At 36.5% G+C, this 21,731-nt stretch overlaps 1 protein-coding gene across 2 annotated transcripts in view; it reads right to left on the bottom strand.

Annotated features, from left to right (window-relative positions):
• Window positions 1–7,639: 7,639 nt before the first annotated feature.
• The window catches only part of LOC132617120 (fatty acid amide hydrolase-like), a 95,220-nt gene continuing 81,128 nt past the window's right edge, over window positions 7,640–21,731 (bottom strand). For both annotated transcript variants that reach the window (XM_060332041.1, XM_060332042.1), the window contains exons 16-20: window positions 11,907–11,975; window positions 11,293–11,357; window positions 8,753–8,814; window positions 8,265–8,360; window positions 7,640–7,902 (exon numbers count right to left, since the gene is read on the bottom strand). In XM_060332041.1, the coding sequence (XP_060188024.1) occupies window positions 7,843–7,902; window positions 8,265–8,360; window positions 8,753–8,814; window positions 11,293–11,357; window positions 11,907–11,975 (352 nt within the window). In that variant the 3' untranslated portion in view covers window positions 7,640–7,842. The remainder of the gene's footprint in view (window positions 7,903–8,264; window positions 8,361–8,752; window positions 8,815–11,292; window positions 11,358–11,906; window positions 11,976–21,731) is intronic.

Here is a 21,731-nt window from a genome sequence, read left to right as displayed (position 1 = left end):
TATATGCTTGGACAGGTGTATTTAAAATATTATATAAAATAAAAAATAAAAAAGATTTGCGACGGATTTCAAATGCTGCGACAAATTATTTTCGTCGCCAAAAGGAAGGCAGAAATGTGTATATTAAAAGAATTGGCTACGGAATTAGCGACAAAAACTATTTGTCGCCACTCAGAAGAAACGACGAAATAACTCATACAATTAGCGACGGAAATTATTAACATCGCGATGGATTTCATTCGTCGCTCATATTGGCAACAAATAAAATTTGTCGCCAATTCGTCGTTAATCCAGCGACGGATTCATTTTTTTTGTCGGCAAATGGCTAGCTACGAGGATTTTACCGACGGATTCAATTCTGTAGTTATTCTGTAGCTATATTGGTTTAGCAACAGATATATGCTATTTACCGATGGATTTAGTCCGTCGCTAAAACCCGTTTTTCTTTTAGTGGTTACAAAGTAAATCAAAGAAGAAAGACAAAATGAAAACTAACAGAAATCACACCTCGCAAATGAGGAAACAAAAGGATGGTAACGCCCCTAGTATTATTAATGATGTTACACCCCGTAGTTTCCTACGTTAAAATTTATAAGTATTAATGGTTGTTTTAAGAATGGTTACTGGAGTTACCTTCAAGGATATATGAGATTATATGCGTCAATCTTATAGTTACGAGGGTTTAAGTTCATATAATAAACTATGGGAGACTCCGGGACCAAGCAAATCGAAGAAAATAAATTTGTCAAAAATTTGAAAAAAAGTTGGCAGAATTTTAGATAGATTTTTAGTCAAATTTGGAGGGGCATATCCCTTAGTATATTAGGAGTTTTAAGGTGTTTCAAAATCCTAAAATGAAGTTCATCAAACCTAGTTTCCAACGCAACAAACCCCTTGTCGATACGACATCGGAGTAGAGAATTATGGACGTTACAAGTTAGGCTGTCGGAGCAGAAACGCACTGCTACAGTACCCGACCCGAACCGCACCTATAAATACCCCTCTAACCCATTAATTTTCATCATTTTTCACCATTTTCTCATCCTTCACTCTTCTAAAGAGTTCTTGAAGAACTCTTGAGAGTTCTATTATTTTCCATAACTCTCCATAACTTTCTACAATTTTCCCTAATCTTCTATAATACTCCATAATCTTCCATAACCTTTCCAAATCATCAAGAGAGATTATTAGCATCAAAACCTCAAGGAAAATTTATGGAAGATAATTGTTCTTGTTTCTCTTCAAGGTGGTGATGAACTTGATCTTGGAAATGGGTGAATAAAGTGAAGTTCCTCTACTATAAGGTATGTTCTTCCTATTATTTACATGATTAAGATGATGTAAAGGTTTAGAAATTCTTAGAGAGGAAAGAATCATAGGAGAAAAATCATAAAGAGTTGAATTGAAGTTGATGGCCATGACGTGAGTTTGAAAGAGAATTTTGGACTAATTTAAGATTAAATTGAATACAATTCTTTGATTATGGTATTATGGATGTTGTTATGGTTGGTTGAAAAATTGGACAAATGTCGTGTGGGACATTTTATGGAATATATTGGTGTTGATAATATTGTGGTTGATGTTGGTATTTTTGTTGTTGTTGGTGGTTGCTGGGTTGTGATTTTGGGCTAGGCATATAAATAGGGGAGATGCTGCCCGAATTTCGGCAGATTCTAAAAAGAGTTCATTTGAATGCTTGAGACAAGTGTATGATATTGAGCCTAATGATAATATGGGTGGTTTATGTGTAGAGTTGCGAGCTTGGAAGAGTAAACGTTGAATGACTAAGGCGACTAAAAGGTATGTTAAGGTAGTCCCTTTCTTTCAAAGGCATGATTCTTAAGCTAGGATTCCGTCTATATTTCTATGCCGTTCTTATTCCCAAAAGTAAGAATTCAAGATTTCCAATTCTCTTATGATGTTAAATGAAAAATGTTCTATAATGATTGTGACGACGATGATGATTCTATTCTAGAAATTTTGGAGCTATGATTTGAGGGCATTATGAGATTATTGAGTCATTCTATGAATCCCTTGATCTTACTTATTGTTGATGGTCTCACTTCATGTTACTCGTTCCTTAGAGGTGAGATATAGCGAAGATAATGATTCTATTTTTAATTCTATCTAAGTTCATTATTCTCGAGACTCCCATGACATCGTCGACTTCACCTTAAGATAGTTGATCTTCTAAGGAAGGATATAGTGATAATGATAATGCTAATGATGATGTTGATTTCATTTATGTATTTTTATGTATATGTATGTATGTATGCATTGCACTCCCACTGATCAGTTGGGTATGACACCGAGTCCCAAAAGGGCCGGGTACGGATGACATCGAGTCCTGAAAGGGCCGGGTACAGATGACACCGAGTCCCGAAAGGGCCGGGTAGGGATAACACCGAGTCCCGAAAGGGTCGGGTACGGATGACACCGAGTCCCGAAAGGGCTGGGTACGGATATGACAGATGTATGTATAGTAAGTGTATGTAAATGCATATGTATGTATGTTGTGTATGGATGTGTATGAAATGTTTTTCCTGTAGACGAGTAGTTTACAAGACAGAGATCTTAAGAAGAGTACGAGGTATAACTGTTTACTTTATCTTATGTTATCTTCATTATGATATCATACTACAATTCATGCCTTATATACTTAGTACATTGTTCGTACTGACGTCCCTTCTTATGGACGCTGCGTTCATGCCCGCAGGTGCAAGTAGACGAGACGATCTTCCACAGTAGGCTGCTTTCAGGTACCAGTTTTGATTGGTGGGCTCCATTTCTTCCTGGAGCATTATCGAGTCTGAGTTGCATATGTATTTCTTTTGTGACAAGAGAGTATGTCGGGGGCCCTATCCGACTTGTGTACTTCAGTCATGTTCATAGTGGCTTTACAGACAGATTCCTGTATACAGCTCAGTTATGTCTTGTTAGTGGATATGTGGACGTCGCAGGCCCATTACGTATATACGTATGCATGATTTTATATTCATAGTTGGCCTTCTTGGCATTATTTTTCCATTTGAGACACAGAGGGTGCGAGTGATAAGTTGGTTCGCTCGGTTTCTGAAAGGTGTCGAGTGCCAATCACGCCTTATCAAGGGTGGGGTGTGACAAATGATTAGTGCTCTATTTTGGAATATTAGGGGTGTTAGATCAAGAAAGGCTATTCATAGAGTCAAAAACTTAGTACAAATCAACAAGATTCAATTCATTTCCATCTTTGAGCCTTTTGTGGCAAAAGAAAAAATTGAAGGTTACAAAAAGTTCCTAGGACACCAAAACTACCTTACTAATCAAAATGGGCAGATTTGATGTTTTTGGAGCAGCAACATCATTGCTGATCTTATTTCTGATGAAGATCAACATATTACTCTAAAAATGAAAAAAAATGCTTTTGGGGGTCAAGATATTTTTATCTCAGCTATTTATGCAAAATGTTCCACAACAAAAAGAAGAGATCTTTAGGAGAGTCTTGAAGAAGAAAATCTGAGGGTTAATGGTCCTTGGTGCATTGGAGGTGACTTTAATGTGATATTGGACCCTTCTGAAAAACTGGAGGGGGAGGGGGGGGGGGGGGGGGGGGGAGCAAATGTCATAGGATGGCGAAAAGCTTACATTTTCAAAACTGCTTGGATAACTGTGGTTTAACTGATATCGTCTTCTCTGAGTCAAAATTCACTTGGTGCAATAATACGAGGCTTAGAAAGAGAATTTAGAAAAGATTGGACAGAGTTTGTATCAATGATCAATGGGACCACCTCTTCCAGAATTACTCTATCAGACATTTTCCCAGAACTGGTTCAGACCATAGACCACAACTTATGAAGTATCATATCCCAATAGTTCTCATGTTTCTTATTTCAGATTTTTAAATTTTTGGGTCACTCAGCCAGGTTTTATGGATATTGTCAAAGAAATATGGGGTATAGCCATCCAAGGGAACCCAATGTGGATCTTACAATCCAAATTGAAGATGCCGTGAAGAAGACTCAATGTTTGGTCAATCAAATTGGTGATGTTCATGAAAACCCTATCAAATGGGAAACAAAGTTGCAGAACCTAGAGTAACTGGATACACAAATCAACGTTGAACAAAGCAGAATAGAGGTTAACAAAGCTCATGCAGAGTATATTCACTAGATAAAGTTGCAGGATTCAATCCTTACTAAAAAAATCTTAGTGTAAATGGTTTGAAGAAGGGGACAGCAATATCAGCTACTTCCACAGCATTCTGAGAGAAAAAAGAAGGAAGCTTGTCTTGTCCAGGATCAAGAATAGTAGAGGTCATTGGATCAGAGGAGATGAGAAGATCTCAAGAGCTGCTATCAAGCATTTTCATCGATTGTTTAACCTTCCAACCCCTACCATTAACCCTAACATTTTTTAATGCATACCTAACATTATTTCTTCTACAAATAATGACAGGCTAAGTCAAGTGCCAGATAAACAAAGAGATTAAAGAGGCAGTCGTCAGCCTAAGTGCATCAAGTGCAGCTGGCCCAGATGGTTAAAATGGAACTTTCTTTCAGAGTTGCTGGAACATCATCAAGGAGGAAATTGTTGCTTTTGTATATGAATTCTTTAAAGGGAAAAAGCTCACCAGGTATTTCTCTCACACTTGTCTTGTGTTAATCCCAAAAATTGACACCCCTAGCAGCTTTGGAGAATTTAGACCTATTAGCCTATCAAATGTTACCAATAAAATTGTTTCAATTTTTTTTTATTTAAGATGTAACCCCTTATTGAAAAATCTAGTTTCTTCTAACCAAAGTGGTTTTGTTAAAGAGAGGCTTATAACTGAAAATGTCCTCTTAGCACAAGAGATTATTCAAAATATCTCCAAAGCTAACAAAGATGGAAATGTAGTGATTAAACTAGATATAGCCAAGGCCTATGACAGAATGTCTTGGCATTTTGTTACACTTGTCTTGAACAAATTTGGGTTTTCTAAAAATTGGATAGATATCATTTATAACCTTATTTCTGAAAATTGGTATTCAATGATTATAAATGGATTTTGATATGGTTTCTTTTCCTCCTTTCAAGAATTAAAATAAGGGGATCCTCTTTCCCCATCTCTATTTATACTAGCTGCTGAAGTGCTATCCAGATCTTTAAATATTCTTAATAGTCATAGAAGGCTTATTCCTTTTACTATGCCCCCTAATTGCCCTACTATTAATCATCTTGCATATGCAGATGACATTGTCATCTTTAGTAGGGGTAAAAAATCTTCTTTGAAACTCATCATGAAGTAGATCAGTAAGTATGAGAACAGCTCTAGCCAGTTGGTTAATAGAGATAAAAGTTTCTTTTTTCCTGCTCCTAGAACTTCTACTCAGAGGATAAATAGAATTAGAGTTTGCACTAGTTTCGTGGATAAGAATTTCCCTTTTATTTATCTTGGCTGCCCCTTATACGTGGGAAGGAAAAAACTTGAATAATTTGATTATATGGTTGGTAAGGTGATTAAAAGGCTTAATGGTTGGCATGGTAAGTTACTCTCATATGGAGGTAAAGTTGTGTTAATAAAAGGTGTTCTCTAATCCCTCCCAATATACTCTCTCTGCCTTGACTCCTCCCAAAGGTACCCTCAAGTTAATAGAGCAACACTTTGTAAACTTTTTTTGGGGCAATAACCAAGGTCATAATAAGTACCATTGGAGTTCCTGGAGTAATCTGTGTGTTCCTTGTGAAGAAGGGGGCATAGGCATTAGAAGTATGACTGATTTCAGCAACACTTTAGCCATGAAACGTTGGTGGAGGCTGAGAACCTCTAACTCTCTTTGGGCTAATTTCGTCAAAGGAAAAAATTGCGTTAGAGCTCATGTGGTTGATAAGAAGTGTGCTTCAGAGGACTATCATGCTTGGAAGCATATGCTACAGATTAGAGAGGAAGCTGAAAAGCACATGATTTGGCAGGTGAATTCTGATTCTTGCTCTTTCTGGTGGAATAATTGGACTTGTAAGTGTCCTCTTGCACACCAAGTCCCTGATTCAGCTAAGAGCTCCAAGCTATTAGTCAAACACTTCATCAACCAAGGCAGATGGGACAGGGAAAAGCTTAGAAGGATATTGCCTTCCTAAATGTGTGATAACATTCAGAAAATTGAAATTGGTAATCCTTATAAGGATGATCAGATCTTCTGGGACCTAACTGGGACTAGTAAATACTCTAACAAATCTGCCTGGCATCTGGTAAGGCCTTTAATCAACAAGGTATGGCACTCTTCTATCCCATTTAAGATTTCTTTTCTAACTTGGAGAATTTGGAAAGATAAGCTCCCCTTTGAAAGCATGTAATTAGTAGATTTGGCAAGCAAATGGATTCTAAATGTTACTACTGCAATACAACTTGTGACCATACCCTGAACCATGTGTTCAGTCAAGGGACAACAGCTAGTAATATGGAATCTATTTGGTGCCCCTCTGGGGATTAAACATTCTCACCTCCCAATTAGACATGTTATTAATTCTTGGTGGCAGGAGAAGACTTAAGAGTGGTGTTCATAAGCTTATTTTTCATATCACTCCTATTTTTATATGATGGTCTCTATGGGAAGAAACTTGTGCTTGCAGGTATGGTAAGCAGAAGAAATTTAGCTGGTACAAGCTTGAGCAGCAAGTTTGATGGATCATCAAAGCAGCAACATCCAAGTCCTTCCTGGATCCAAGCTAACTCTACCTTGGAAAGACTTCTGCTACAATTTACTGAAGCTACAACCAATACCAATGATCATGGTGGTCTGTTGGCAAAAACCAGAGCAGGGATATACAAACTGAACATAGATGGTAGTTACAACAAGAATAATGGGAATGCTGGACTAGGAGAAGCTCCGAGAGATGCAGAGGGACAACTGATCATGGCATTTTCAGTACCTTTCCAGTGCACCAGTCACAATATGGCAGAGGCAAAAGCAGCTTGGTATGGAGGGAATTGGTGCAAACAACATGGTTACAACAATCTTGTCATAGAGCTAGATTCAATGGTGATCACAGACATGCTCAGATACAAGAAAGCTGGCAGTTTCAAGCTTAACAAGATAATAGAAGATACTAGTGAAGTGCTTCAACATTCAAATGTCAAGTTCAATCATTGTTTTAGAGAACCTAATCAACTTGCAGATTGGCTAGCAAAAATCGCAATGAACTCTCATGAGAACAACATTTATCTATCAGAATTAAAGCTTCCAAATGGTGCAAAAGGACATTACATCTTGGATAGAAGACAAGTTCCTTCCATTAGATCTAGGTTTGATAAGGCTAATATCTTTGTTAGTTAGGCTAACTATTTGTATAGTAGGAGATTGAGCAATAAATCCTTTTTTGCTGGAAGCTCAATCTCAATTTCAATTTTTTGGGGGATAGTCTCTATCCTGTGTTGTAATCAAAACCTTGAGTATGAAATACAACAGCCCCAGTGAAGCTAGGAATTTTTTATTTTTCAAAAAAAAAAAAAAAAAGACGGTTATGTATTATATCCTATAAATATTTACCTGTGGAAGATGACTATCATTGATAATATTTAACCCGTTTTGAGTATATATAAACATCTAATCTTAGTTGAGGTTATGTCAAAAGTATGATTCACTTTTTAGTCATGACAAGAAATGAAGAAGAGACACAGAGCTAAAAGCAGTAATAGTTTTCTAATCTTATAGAGAAAGATTCGTTGGGGAGGGGAAGAAAAACAGCTTCTCATACTTAAACCAAATAAAGCCTCCTAAGGGGTAGTTTAGTCCATACATATTTAAAAAATTCCAAATAAAATATTAAATGCATGAATCCAGGCTATCCAGTGTATGCCTTGCAGATCAGATTAACTAAATTCAATTACTTGTCCAACAGATCCCAGAAAACCTCTGGCTTTTTGTATTCTGAAATGCATAATTCCTGAAAAACCAAGATAAGCTATGTGTTAGCACAAACTCCACTTTCAATAATGTAAAATATACCAATAAATTAGAACTGGAAAAGTGATAAAAATAAAAAGGAGTGACAACTGAAATTGATTAAAAATGAGAAACAAAAACAGTATGCAAGTTTGACAGTTATTCTATTTATTCCAAATTGTTTTACTATCTCATTTGCTAATACATAGAGATTTGTCAATGTTTTGGGTTGTCTTCTGAAATAAACATTTAGGGTCTTAAAAACCGCATGATAATTCATAAATATTAATAAATAGTTTAATCAAAGAGAAAAAGAATAAATAGTAGTAATAAAGATGATCAAGGATTCAAACGTTCACTTACTTGCATGGCAAAAGCTATATGAATCAATAAGGATTCATCCCATGGCTTCCCAATAAATTGAAGACCAATAGGCAAATTGGACCTATCATAACCAACCTACCCAAAAATCATAATCAGTGAACATTACAAAGAATATATCTGTACAGATATCAATTATCTTCAAAAGTACTTCCTTTTTGAACAGTTTGGATTGCAGTCTCTCCTGCAAATATTTTGACAGCAGTATGATTTGATAACAATGGGTAAATATTTACCGGGTGTTTACATCAAATCAAATCATTTAATTTTAACAATTAGAAATTAAAGCGAAGAAGAATATCGATGAATCATGATTAAACGATAAATGTGTATGTGTAAGACGTGTCGTCTTGAATGCATTAATTTGATGTAAACACCATATATGATCGAGTAAGTTTGGTCCCTTATCTAAATCCCCAAGAAAACAAAAAAACGAAAAAAGTAGAGGTAGTGGAAATTGAAGAGCATACTGGTATAGTAATAGCAGGCAATCCCAGAAAGTTTCCTGCTATCTGGTATCGAACTAGTGCAGCTGAAACAATGAGGCATATAATCAAGTTTTCTGCTAAAAGAACTTGAACAATAACAAAGGGCACAACTGATAACTATTATGAATAAAGGAAAACGTTGATCAATAATAACTAAAGTACTATGTAGCATTTTGAAAACGTAGAGTACCTTGTGGACCCTTCTAAAATTGATACCTTTTATTCAATGCACATTTAAATTATTTTTGGTCTTGATTATCCTTATGAACTAGACAGTTTTAATAGTCTTGACCCCTCTAAAAGGTGACGTAGCAGAGAGTGTGAATACATTCTCTTTTAGGCGCACTAGAGTGAAAATCGAAAAATTAACCACTACCAAAGAGAGAGAGTTTCAAGTACCTTGGAATTATAATCCAAAGTAATGGGGAGATTGACGAAGATATCGCATATCGTATTGGAGCGGGGTGATTTAAATAGAGGCTCGCATCTGGTGTCTCGTGTGACAAGAAATGCCACCAAGAATCAAAGGTAAGTTCTACAGAATAGTCGTTAGACGGACGCTATTGTATGGAGCGGTTGTTGGCCAGTCAAGAACTCAATGTCCAGAAAATGAAAGTTACAGAAATAAGGATGTTGAGATAGATGTGTAGGTTTACTAGGAAAGATATGATAAGAAATGAAGATATTTAGGATAAGGTGAGAGTGGCCTCCGTGGTGAACAAGATGCGGGAGGCGAGACTAAGATGATTCGGTCATGTTCAGAGAAAAGGCATAAATGATTCGTGCAGAGGTGTGAGATGCTGGCGATAGAGGGCTGGGGGGAGAGATAGAGATAGGCCGAAGAAGTAAAGTGATCAGACGGGATGTGACAAGTCAGGAAATGATCCTAGATAAGAGGACGTGGAGACAAACTATTGAATTGAAACATTTATTTGAGTCGAAAATCTAGGGGTAAAAATCCCAAACAATACAACTTTAACCAACATTTAGCAGCTGCTCTGTGAAAATACCCTCATTAGGACCCATTAGCTCCCTCAAGAAACCTCGTTAGCTTCCTCTCAGCAGACATTTGATTTTCTTTCCAACCTTAAGTTAATACTGATTTGTTAGTTAATCTAAAAAAAGTTAGAGTTGACATGAGAGAGATTAATAGAAAGATAAAATAAAATCGGTCCAAACAAGTTAATCAATTCATTAGACCCACAATTTTTTCAACCCCTTCTTCTATTTTACCCTCTATCAAAGAACCCATTAACCAGAAGAAGTATAAATTTGACAAAATAATAGGCATAGAGTTGTAGAATTTTGCAATTTTTCAGTTAAAAGGTAGAAGACATCACTGCCAGGGAAGACGAATTGCTTGTTGGATTGATAGTTGAAGCAGAGAGAGAGATAAAGAGGCGTAAACTTTTTCTTCCAAAAATAAAAAGCGAGTCTTTACAGAAAAAGGAGGCGTGTTTTGACGTCTGAATGAGATTCAGCCACGTCTAACCGAATAAGACATATTCAGATCAATTAAGAGGATTTTTAAATTAAAAAACAAATGCATTTAATGTGCTTGAATCTAATGATTCAGATTCAGACAGTCAATTTGCACGATTACCCTTTACTGCGGGGTAGTCTTTAATTTTGTCCCTCAAATTAGCAGTCTTTAATTTTTATTCTTCGCTAAAAATTTCTTGGTTTCGGGTTCGAACTTCTACTTAGTAAAAAGTTTTTAAAAAAAATAGCAAGGCAGAGTCTTCAAGCAGAATTTTGCAAAATTTTGTTTTGCGATTTTTTTTTTACTGAGTTGGGGTTCGAACACACTACCTCAGAATATTAGGCGAAGGGCAAAACTTAAAGACCACCAATTTGAAGGGCAAAAATTAAAGACCACCCCAAATGAAGGGCAATCCGCGCAAAAAAATAATTCAGACCCCATTAAGTTCAAACACATAAGGCCAAACTCCATTTGTCATTGCATATATGTAAATTCCTTCCAATTGATTTAACGAGATTAATGTTACTAAGAGGGTGTGTCTAGTACACATATTCAATGATGACCACTGAATATGGTACGTAACTGACCAGAAATTTACACATGGGTGACAGGAAATTTAAAAAGAAAACAAAATCATTATAATAAGGGTTTGCTTGTTTACAGCTAAATAATGTGGGGTTACATAATTAAGGTGAACGATAAATCAGGGCCGGACCCAGATTCTATATATCTACTGATGATTTTTAATTTCTCTTATCACTGTTAACGCTTTCCTTTTTGCCATCTTAAAGACGCACATTATTTTTCATGTCTTGTGTCAAGAAATTCAAGTTATTTCTATTTGATTGGTATTACGTAAACTGATTTTATCAGTACTGGAAGAGGTTGCTAGATAATTAAAAGGAAAAAAAAAAAACTTTAATTTAAACTATGAAAATTTATCGTTATGTTAAAAGATAGTAATTGTCTTAACATGATGCATTATGATTAATAAACGTTCAATCTCACAAAATCAAAGTCGTATTTCCAAGTTTCATACCTCCATTTATGTAGTCGAGTTCCCCAGTCTCCAGAGTATCATTTTGTATGGTGTAAGCAGTAACCCTACAAAAGTATTTGGCAAAAGGGATATATAGCACATCTTTATATCAATCACAAAAATAAAAAGATCAGTTGACTTTTAGCTCAATAATATTCCATCCTTAGCGTCACAATCAATTGTGTTAGCCATCTTGTTTTATATAAATTAGATGTCATTTTAATGTTTGTGATTTGATTAATCACCTTATCCTTTGTTGGTGATAAACTAATACTATTATATGCATTATTATTATTATTACGAAGCCCGTTCTCGAGGACCATATTATTATTTATCGTAAATAAAATACTCCGTCTAACTACACCACCTGATTACCTAACCTCACTGGGGCTCACAATTATACGTATTCTATGATTTTCATTAATCTTACACAAAAACCACATATGCTAATTATTTTCATTAGTGCTTTAATTGTTTTTGAATTTTCTATACCTTATTTCATGTATAAAAACCTTCATTAATTAATACTAAGGAATATTTTTATCATTTATATAAATTTCAAATTAGTTGATAATAAGGCTTTTCTTGTAACAAAAATGCACACATATACGTACCCTGTTGTTGGTGTAACAATGACATCTGCCTTGCTAAATATTCTTTGGTGAAACTGCAGCTGCCGATTTCTGGATATAAAACAAAATAAAATATTAATTACAACTAATAATATTAAAGGAGACCTAGTTTTAGCGAGTGAAAAAAGCACGGAAGAATGCAAAGAAGGATGAAACAGCACTTGACTTATCTAATGATTGCATGATACCTCACGTGTTATGTTGGTGTGGCCACAGATACAATCAAGCAAAAAAAAAAGCTGATTGTACATATAACTATTGTAACATGATATTATTTGAAAATAAGATATCCACGATGTGAACGAAGACAAGCACATGAGGAACATTATCTATCTATTAATTATATATTATTACATAAGTGGAAAACACCAAAATCAAAAGTTGAAAGATCAAATGGCCTTCAAAAGAATGACCCCTTTTTTTTTTTTCCTTCCATAGAAACTATATTGAGGAACTCAGCCATGGATAACTCAGAGGATCAAAGCAAAAAAGCAGAAGAAGAATGAAGGCAGTTATAGAGAATCTGAAAATGAGAAAATATCTTATTCAAATGTAACACTGAATGTACATGGTGTAACTATTTATGGACCAACTAACAAACCACCTAACTAATTACTATTAAGCAACTAACTAAGCTAACGGATTACACATTAACTTAATTAAGTACAACGGTCCCCACTGCTTCTATCTTCTACACTCCCCCTCAAGCTGATGGATGAAAACATTTTTTTCATTCCCAGCTTGGCAATTAGATACTCATGTTATGGAGGTGTGCGTCCTTGCTTACTTGTAGGCATAGTATTATTCTTGTAGTTCCTTGTCTTTCAGTTTCTGTTACTACTTGTTGTTGCTCGTACTTCGATTATCGTATTATTATGTGATAGTTACTACTCCTTTTTGTTCAGTCAGTTTTATTCCGCTTTCTATAGTATTTTTCCATGCATTTTATACTGCTTGAAATTACTTGCTCTTGTGTCGAGGGTCTACCGAAAACAATCTCTCTACCTCTCAATGTAGGAGTACGGTCTGCGTAGGTCTGCGTACATTCTACTTTATGGGATTTCACTGGGTTTGTTGTTGTTATTGAGGTGTGCACATGTCTTAATCAGTAGATCTGCAGTAGATTTGTTCCAATATGTAGTGTTTGTATCAGTCCTTCTTGTAGCTTTTCTCGAATAAAATGGCAGTCGATGTCTATGTGTTTGGTGCTTTCATGGAGATGGGATGAGCTGCTATTTGAATAGCAGCTTTGCTATCACAAAACGGTTGAACATGCAATGTAATAGTAACTTCTAGCTCTTTGAACAAGTCTGTTAACCAAGTGATCTCAACAACTGTAGTAGCCATACTCCTAAACTCTACTTCAGCTGAACTTCTTGAAACAGTTCCCTACTTCTTGGATCTCCATGATCCGTAAATGCGGCTATGGGTCCGCAAATGCGATCATTCCTGGTATTAAATTTTAGACTTCGTCCATTTGGTATTTTCATCACATCTTGAGTTTTAGGGATCCAATTTGGGCGAATTTTGCGATGTTTTTCTCATTTTGAAGTGTGTATGATTCTACTCTTAATTTTTATGATTACAATGATTACTTCAGTTTATTAGCATTTATTTCATGATTTGTTTGGGAAAATTGAGGTTTTGAGTTCTAAGGATAAAAGAATGGAAACTCTTGGTTTGGGGATCAATTCATGGATGGAATTGAGTGATTTTCTGGATCTAGGCTATATAAGTTATGCGTAAATATATTTTTTAATAAAGATTCCACTTTTGCCCTTAGGGGTTCGGGGTAACCTTTTTGGTTCATTTTTGGGTTCCGAATTAAAGTATAGCAATTTTCATTGGACTCGTTTAACCTCGTAGAATACTATTTTAACTAGATTGATCTCATTTGGTGAATTCGGAAGCAGTAGACCTTCCTGAAGGCTTAAGCCTCACTTGGATCGAGATTGGGAGCATTCAGAAGCACCCCGGAAAGTAAAGGCCATTTTCTTGGTTGTTTGGTGGACTTTGAGGTATGTTAAGACTTTCTAGACTTCATTTGAAGAATGTTTCTGATAAAGATAATAAAGTAAGCTTAATAATAAGGGTTAAGGGTGTAATAGGGAGGTCTCGTATTCGTGATGGTACGAGTACCGGTGCCATGATATAGGTGATAGTGCACTATGTAGTTATGAGCCATGACCCAGGAATGCCAAAGCATGTGGGAATTAGCTGTTATATGCTACTTTCTTATACTTGATTGGTACTCTAAGGAGTCTCGCACACTTGTGATAGACATGTTGATGGACTTACTTCAACTTGTTGGCTATTAAGTCTGGACTACTAATGAACTTACCTGAACTTTTTGGCTATTAACTCTGGATTACTGATGAACTTACTTAAACTTTTATTGATGAACTTACTTGAACTTGTTGGCTATTAAGTACAAATTATTGAGATCTTCACTCTCTTATATGTTGTATCACACATAGGCATTGATTTGGCTCTATATGATCTGAAAGATCGGGATTTCAAGGTAAGCCATAGGTACTAGGCCTAAATGGTCGGTTGATGGATATTTTAGCCTCATAAGGTCGTTACATGAAATTTTACCTCTTAAGGTCGGTTTCCCAATGTGATCTAATATTTCGGGTGGTATATGGATTTGGTGGTCCCCCATGGGTAACATATCCCGTACAGTCCGTTGGAGCTCTGTGTGTTACAGGAGCATATTGCATTGCATTGGATTATTCACTTCTTATCCGATTACCTGATTTATTGATTATGTGATTCTCTAATTACTTGATTATTTTAGTATGTGGCTTACTTGGTACTTTTACATTCTTTGCCTGGTTAATGGTTCGGTTCGGAGTTAAGGTAACTGGTAAGGTTAATAGGGACTTTTCCTTATACTTCGTCACTACTTCTTTTGTTGTAGGTCTATGAGATATATTAAACATATGCTTCCCGTACTCATAATACACCTGCTGCACTCTTTGTGGTGCAGATTCTGTACCCAGTACGAGTGGATCCTGTGGAGCTTTCGAGTTCGAGGTATTCACTTTTGGAGATCGTGCTAAGCTCCTTGGCTGATGTGCGATGCCATTCTCCCTCCATCCCATTTTATGCATTCCATCTTTACTTATTTTCTCAATTTGGTCATTCGGACTTGTATTAGTACTAGAAGCTCTTGTACTTATGACACCAATCTTGGGTGGTTTTGGATGTTTCTGCACTTTCGTATTATAAAAGACTCTTGGTATTTGGATATTTAGCGTATTGTTTTACTTCTTATCGCTGAATTTATAATTTGAATTAGTAATAGTTGGGCTTGGCTTACCTATCAGATATGAATAGGTTCCATCATGACTTTTATGATTTTGCATCGTGATAATTCAGTATCGGAGTCTTAGGTTCACCGGTCTCATGAGTATAAGAGCAATGTCTAGTAGAGTCTTACATGTCGGTACAGACACGTCTGTACTTATCTTCTATAGGTTATGGGATATTTAAGAAAATCCTATCCTTTCATTCCTTATCGTGCGTATGTGATTCGGTTTAAGGTCTAAACTTTTTGTTTCATTCTCTCACGGATGGTGAGGACACATTTTTGAATTCGCACACGAGCGGCTTGATGTGACGTCACGCGGTACGGTACAAGATGTGTCACCATGAAGGAGGCCAAGGTCAGTTGTAGCTACGACTTGAAAACGCAGTTGAGTAGGGTTGTGATTCAGACTCTTTATTCGATGATATCCCTAGGAAATGAGAGTGATGATACGTAGGACTGCATGATCGACATATCTTCAAGGTCTAGTTGCTCGAAAGTCGAGGAAGTGTATTTATGGTATAACAAGTTGTGGAAGATATTTGACGATTCGAATTGGTATGGTTAACGAAACAACCAGGTATTAAGCGTGTTGACTTTGAAGACTTCACTTGAGGAGGTTTGTCATGGCAAGGCTAGTTACTCGAGGTGTGATTGTAGTAGTTACTTCAACATCGTCATATTTTTCATGATACTCTTATGGCACGGGCGTATCAACGACAAGTCAACGATTCAGGAATGGGTTAGTATAAATGCTAACATTTGTAGGAAAAATGTAGGCTTGATGGAAATCAATTGTCGCCATTGGCTTTAGAACAAGCAGGAGAAGTTACATGTGGAGATCGAATCTTATGGGAATAAGCGGTTATAATCCTTCAATAAAAGGTATGTTTGCAGGTTCGCTTGATATCTGAGGATAGTGATAGAAAGGTATCATTTTGGGCCAAGAACTTTGTCAATCCGCGAAATATACTGCAGTTGTTTGATGTGCATGGGTGATGAGTGATACTAGCATGGCGTCTTCAAGGATTAAGGTGTTAGAAGTAGGATGAATCTACTAAGTTATCATGGAACGAGGCTACTCTGTTTATGATGTGGATATAAGGGGCATGAATTGGTTGGTATGTCTGATTATGTCGTAGGCTACTGGGGGGACAGTGATCGACTAATGAGGATGACTCTAGCAATGGACAAGTGTGAAGATTTATTACTTAAGGAGTTATCAGTTGTTCCACCTAATTTTGGACAAGGGATGTGAGCATTGTATCTATTGTCTAAGACTCGACAAGTTTCTATGTGGAGTTGACGAAATGAGTGGGATGATCGCATGATTTGCTAGAGGTGTTTATTCGGCGAAACAAGGCAATAGGTGGTTCTAGCATCACTTAAGCACCCTCGAGCGAGGTTTCGGTCAATAAGGACATTTAAAGTGGTAGATCAATGGTAGATGTCAACTAATTCAAGTTGTGGAGAGCATTTTAGAAATTGAATTAAGCATCGGCAATACCAGTTGAAGCAAATAGAAGTGAATTCACTATAGTACATTTGGGTATCGATGTTGAGTTGGTAAACTCGTGAACCAAGATGGAAGGAGGACTCTTCAGATAAAGAATATTTGGCAAGAAAACTTGTATGGAACTATATGAGAACGTTAGTAGTATTGTGTATATGGTAAGTAAGGATCGCCCTCCAGATTTTGGACCAGCGCAGTGATGGTTCGGGGGTATTGTATCGACATATTTGCTTTGTTGGAGTAACCAGGGTTGATTGGTACTTTCTGGTGGAAAGGCTTCATGAAAGATTGTACATATGATGCACTTGATTTAGAGGAGTATTCAGTTGTAAGGTTCGAATGAGGCAGGGGAAACTTTCAAATGCTCAAGTTTGTGGTTTGTTATTATTTTCGTGAATTGTTTAATTCATCTACTAGAGTTTTGATATTCGATACACCCCTCGAGTGGGTTTGAGTGATTCTTAGTTAATAATGGTAAAAGTGATTGTGAATGGAATATGAAAATTGAAAAATCGGGATAAAGGCATTTTTGGTCTTGAATTGGAAAGATTAGGCCTCATTTTTAGAATGAGGACTTGAATTTTAAGCAATGGGATTAATTGAGTCAAGTATGGATTATGGCCCGTTACCTTGCATCATTCAAATAGAGTGTAATTGTTGAGTATGCTTAAAGAGAGAGGTTTATGGAATTTGACTATGTGTTATAAAAAGTGCAATGGGGCTGTGTGATTGATGATTGATGAGGTGAAGATTTTGGATGACTAGCGTGGCAAGATTGATGAGAAGGTGACTTGTGCAGTACCAAGTGTTACACCCCGGAAAAAAAATTTCCGTTAACATACAGTGAATAGACTAACGAAGGGCACGACGTATACGATGTTTTGGTAAGTAAGAAATAATATTTGATGATTCTAAGTGAGAGTTCAAAGACGTTTGAGGTAGGAGACGAAAGTTGTTAAGGAAAGCAAGATATATGTTGTGTGTCGGGCAAGATTTATGAGTATCGAATTAATCATGGCTTAATGATATTTTGGAGAAGAGTTATAATGCCCCTTAGATTGTTAATGAAGTGTTAAACAAGTGCTAAGAAGGTTCCATAAGGATTTGAGATCAAACGAAGTGACGAGAACAACATCGGAGAAAAGATAGATTATACGACCAATTATACGGTCCGTATAATGTTATACGGTCCGTATAATGGTCCGCAGAATCGTCACAGTGAAGGTCCCTCACTGATTGGATTATACGGTCACTTATACAGACCGTATAAAATTATACGGACCGTGTAATGTGTCGTATAATGGTCACAGAATGAGTTGTTGCTGGGATAATTTTACAGTCACTTATACGGACCGTATAAAATTATACATACCGTATAATGTGCCGTATAATGGTCACAGAAGCGAAGTGTGGTTGGGATGATTTCACGGTCACTTATATGGACCGTATAAATTTATACGGACCGTATAAGTGTCTGTATAGTAACGTCGGGACATATTTTTATTTTATAAAAGAGCACCCCAAGTTCATTTATTTCATTCTCATTTTCTCTCCACACTTCAAGAATTCTCTAGAACCCTCTCCACTCTTCATCTACAAGAATCCAAGTGAAACTAAGGATCAACTTCATCAAATCAAGAGAAACAAGTGCAAGAAACTCACTAGGGTTCATCTAAGCCAAGAAATTCCAATGGAAGTGAACTACGGTTTTGGTGCAAGAGAAGTATTTCTACTCAAGGCTTATTCCTACACTATCTAAGGTATGTTTTTATGATCTTTTCATGTTATTTAAGGTAATGAGAGGTTGAAAGATTTAGATTATGGAAGGAGATAGAAAATGGGTCACAAAGATAGGAATAATGAGATTTTGAGTAGTAGTTTGGGATGAGTCATGAATATTGATATGTTGTAATTGTAAGTATGTTATGAATGACATTTAGAATATGGGATAAGCATTATATGTGAGAAAACGCAATAGTGAACTATGACCATGATTATGGAGGAATTGAAGTGAAATTGTGAAATGTGGATAATGTAGATGAATGATGATTGTTTCCTATAATATTGTGAATGTTGTTATGGATGTTTGGGAGTTGATATGGAATATGGGGAAAGTTGTATAAACAAAGGAAATGATGCCTAATTTTCTCTAGCTTTAGTAAGCACGTTCTTATAATCATTTAGCAAATGTTAATACAAACTCCCTTGAAGGTAAAGACGTGAGCGTTGAAGGAGAACGATCAAGCGGTAGAATAGCTAAAGGAAAAGGTATGTGAGGCTAGTCCTTTCTTTCTAACTCATGAATCTTATGGCATGATTTTCCCTCCATCTCCATGATTTTCCTACATTCCGGAAAACTAAGAGTCTATGTTCATGAATAGCCATATGAGCTAAAGACAAGAGATATTATGAACACGATGATGATGAGCTTAAGTCCAAAGATTCTAGAGTTCACGATATGATGTTTCCACAAAGCTGATGATGTTAACTAATCCATTGATGTTGTTTATTGTATACACTCACCTTATATGCTAATTCCTTCAAGGTGAGGCAGAATGTTATGAATGCTCCATAATGGACGCGGGCTAATGATTATCACACCGTACCTATATGGTCGGGCAGCTTATACATATATGCATACATGATATGATGATAATTATGGAGTAAGCCAGCATGCATTATTTCTTTTATAATTGATAGTCAGTTACAGGTTGCTCCTCATTTGATGCTTCCGTATTTCATTGATGTATTATTATTATTGATGCCTTACATACTCGGTACAATGTTTGTACTGACGTCCGTTTTCTTTGGACGCTGTGTTCATGCCCACTGGTAGACAGGGAGGTGATCCCGACTCGTAGGAGCTATTAGCTGACTTGAGAGCACTCCATTATGACGGGGTCCTGTCCCGTCTATATGTCTAGTACTCTAGTAGAGGCTTGTAGATACGCATGTATGGGTAGTATGGTTTCACGATGTCCTTATTGTATATGTATATATTATTTGGATAGCCGAAGAGCTTATGTATATAAAGGTAAATATGTTTCAAAATGGAAATGGTTTTCCTATGATTTTGAGTATAAGAATAATGAATGAAAGCAGGATGAGTACGATGGGTAATAGTATGAGCGGTGCTCAGTGGTTAGCCCCGGGTACCCGTCATGGCCCCTAGTCGGGTCGTGACACCAAGATGGGTAATTTCATGGCATCCTTGAACAAACAGGCTAGAATTGATTGATAATAGGAAATCTCTACAGTTGAAAGTCAAAGTCATATTTTTGAGGTGAGACTATGTTAGTGTTAGTACACTATGTCGAATCATTACTTGCTTGATAGCCTGCTTAAGTATTTCAAATATGAAGGGCAAAGAAGAACCTGTGCGTGGGAAGGCAAGAGAATTGCAAGATTTGATACTTTTGGATTTGCTAAAGGCATAACAAGGTATTGCACGGAAAGATTTCCTTCTTTATGTTTGTGAAACGTGGAGTACTGGGTCGCAGGCCTTGCGTCAAAGTGTTCGGGGTGGTGAACTAGTTAAGTGAAAGCACAAGAAGGGGAATTCAATGTATTTAGATTCCATGAAGTTATATCGAATTTGTGTAACAGGTGTGAATTGGGAAACTTGAAGATTTAAGTCATAAGGTATAGTTTCTTGGTACTAAGTTGACGAGTTGGATGAAATTTAGCTTTTGAAGCTGAGAGTGACAACATGATATTGATTATTCATGGAAAAAGGGATCGAATTGGTCATCACAGACTTATGGATGGATTACTATTTAGTTATGAAGATTTGGAATGAGTTTGGGTGACTATTGGTGATATTCAAGGAATCATGCATTTTTACACTGGGTCAAATTTGTTCATTTAAAACCAGAGGGTTCATGGATTCATCTCCAAGAAGATTTATGGTTACTCTTGTAGCCCATTATTAACCAGATTCACTAGATTGACGGTTCAGTATAGAGGTATGACATGCTTACTCGGTCTTATTGAAGTTTGCTAGTGGAAAATGTATCAAGAGGAGGAGGATCAAAAGCAGGAACATATGCAATGACTTCTTGATATGTTGTGGTAGCAGGTGATGCATCAGTAGAGGAAGGAACGTCCAGAATTGGAAACAAGGGAAATATAGGACTCCTGAGATCCTGGAAGGGAAAGACATCTTCTTTAAAATGAACATCTCTGCTCATAAAGAATGATTTGGAACACAGATCATATAGAACATAACCCTTGTGAGAGGAAGAATATCCTAAGAGAGCAGTAGGTATGCCCTTAGGACAGAACTTATCAGCACCCTTCACATTGGTGGCATAACATAATCTTCCAAACACCCTCATTCAAATAAGGAGTTATGATACAACTTCTCAAATAGAGACTTGTCCTTCAATAAAATAGTAGGAAGCCTGTTTAATAGATAAAAAATTGTAGATATACATTGATATACATTCACCCTAGAACTTTAGAGGAACAAATTCCTGATACCTCAAGGCTCTAGCCATATCTAAAATATATCTGTGTCTCCTCTCAACAATACCATTCTATTAAGGAGTAGACACACAGGAACTCTGATCAACCACTCCAAGTCCTTTCATTGATTATTTGGGAATTCAGAATCATTGTCTGATCTTAGACACTTCACACCACAGTTAAACTGGTTCTTTAGCATTAATAAGAAGTCTTAAAGAACTACCATGGAATCAACTCTAGTAATCATTACGAAGATCCAAGTATACATGGTGCAGTCATCTACAATTGTCATGAAGTATCTCCTAACATCATGATTTGAAACTCTATACGGTCTCCAAACATCAGCATGAAGCAAATCAAGACAAGAAGCTGAGCATATTTGACTTAGTGGAAATAGAAATCTTGTTTTCTTAGAAACAGGACAAACAATACATGAATATTCCTTCAACTAAACTATAACGACCCGATCGGTTGTTTTGAGAATCGATGCTCGGTTTAGCGTACCGTCTATTTT

This window comes from Lycium barbarum, chromosome 11 (assembly GCF_019175385.1).
Source record: "Lycium barbarum isolate Lr01 chromosome 11, ASM1917538v2, whole genome shotgun sequence".
NCBI lineage: Eukaryota > Viridiplantae > Streptophyta > Magnoliopsida > Solanales > Solanaceae > Lycium > Lycium barbarum.
The sequence above is the reverse complement of the archived record's forward strand: the minus strand, read 5'-3'. Positions and strand labels throughout refer to the sequence as shown.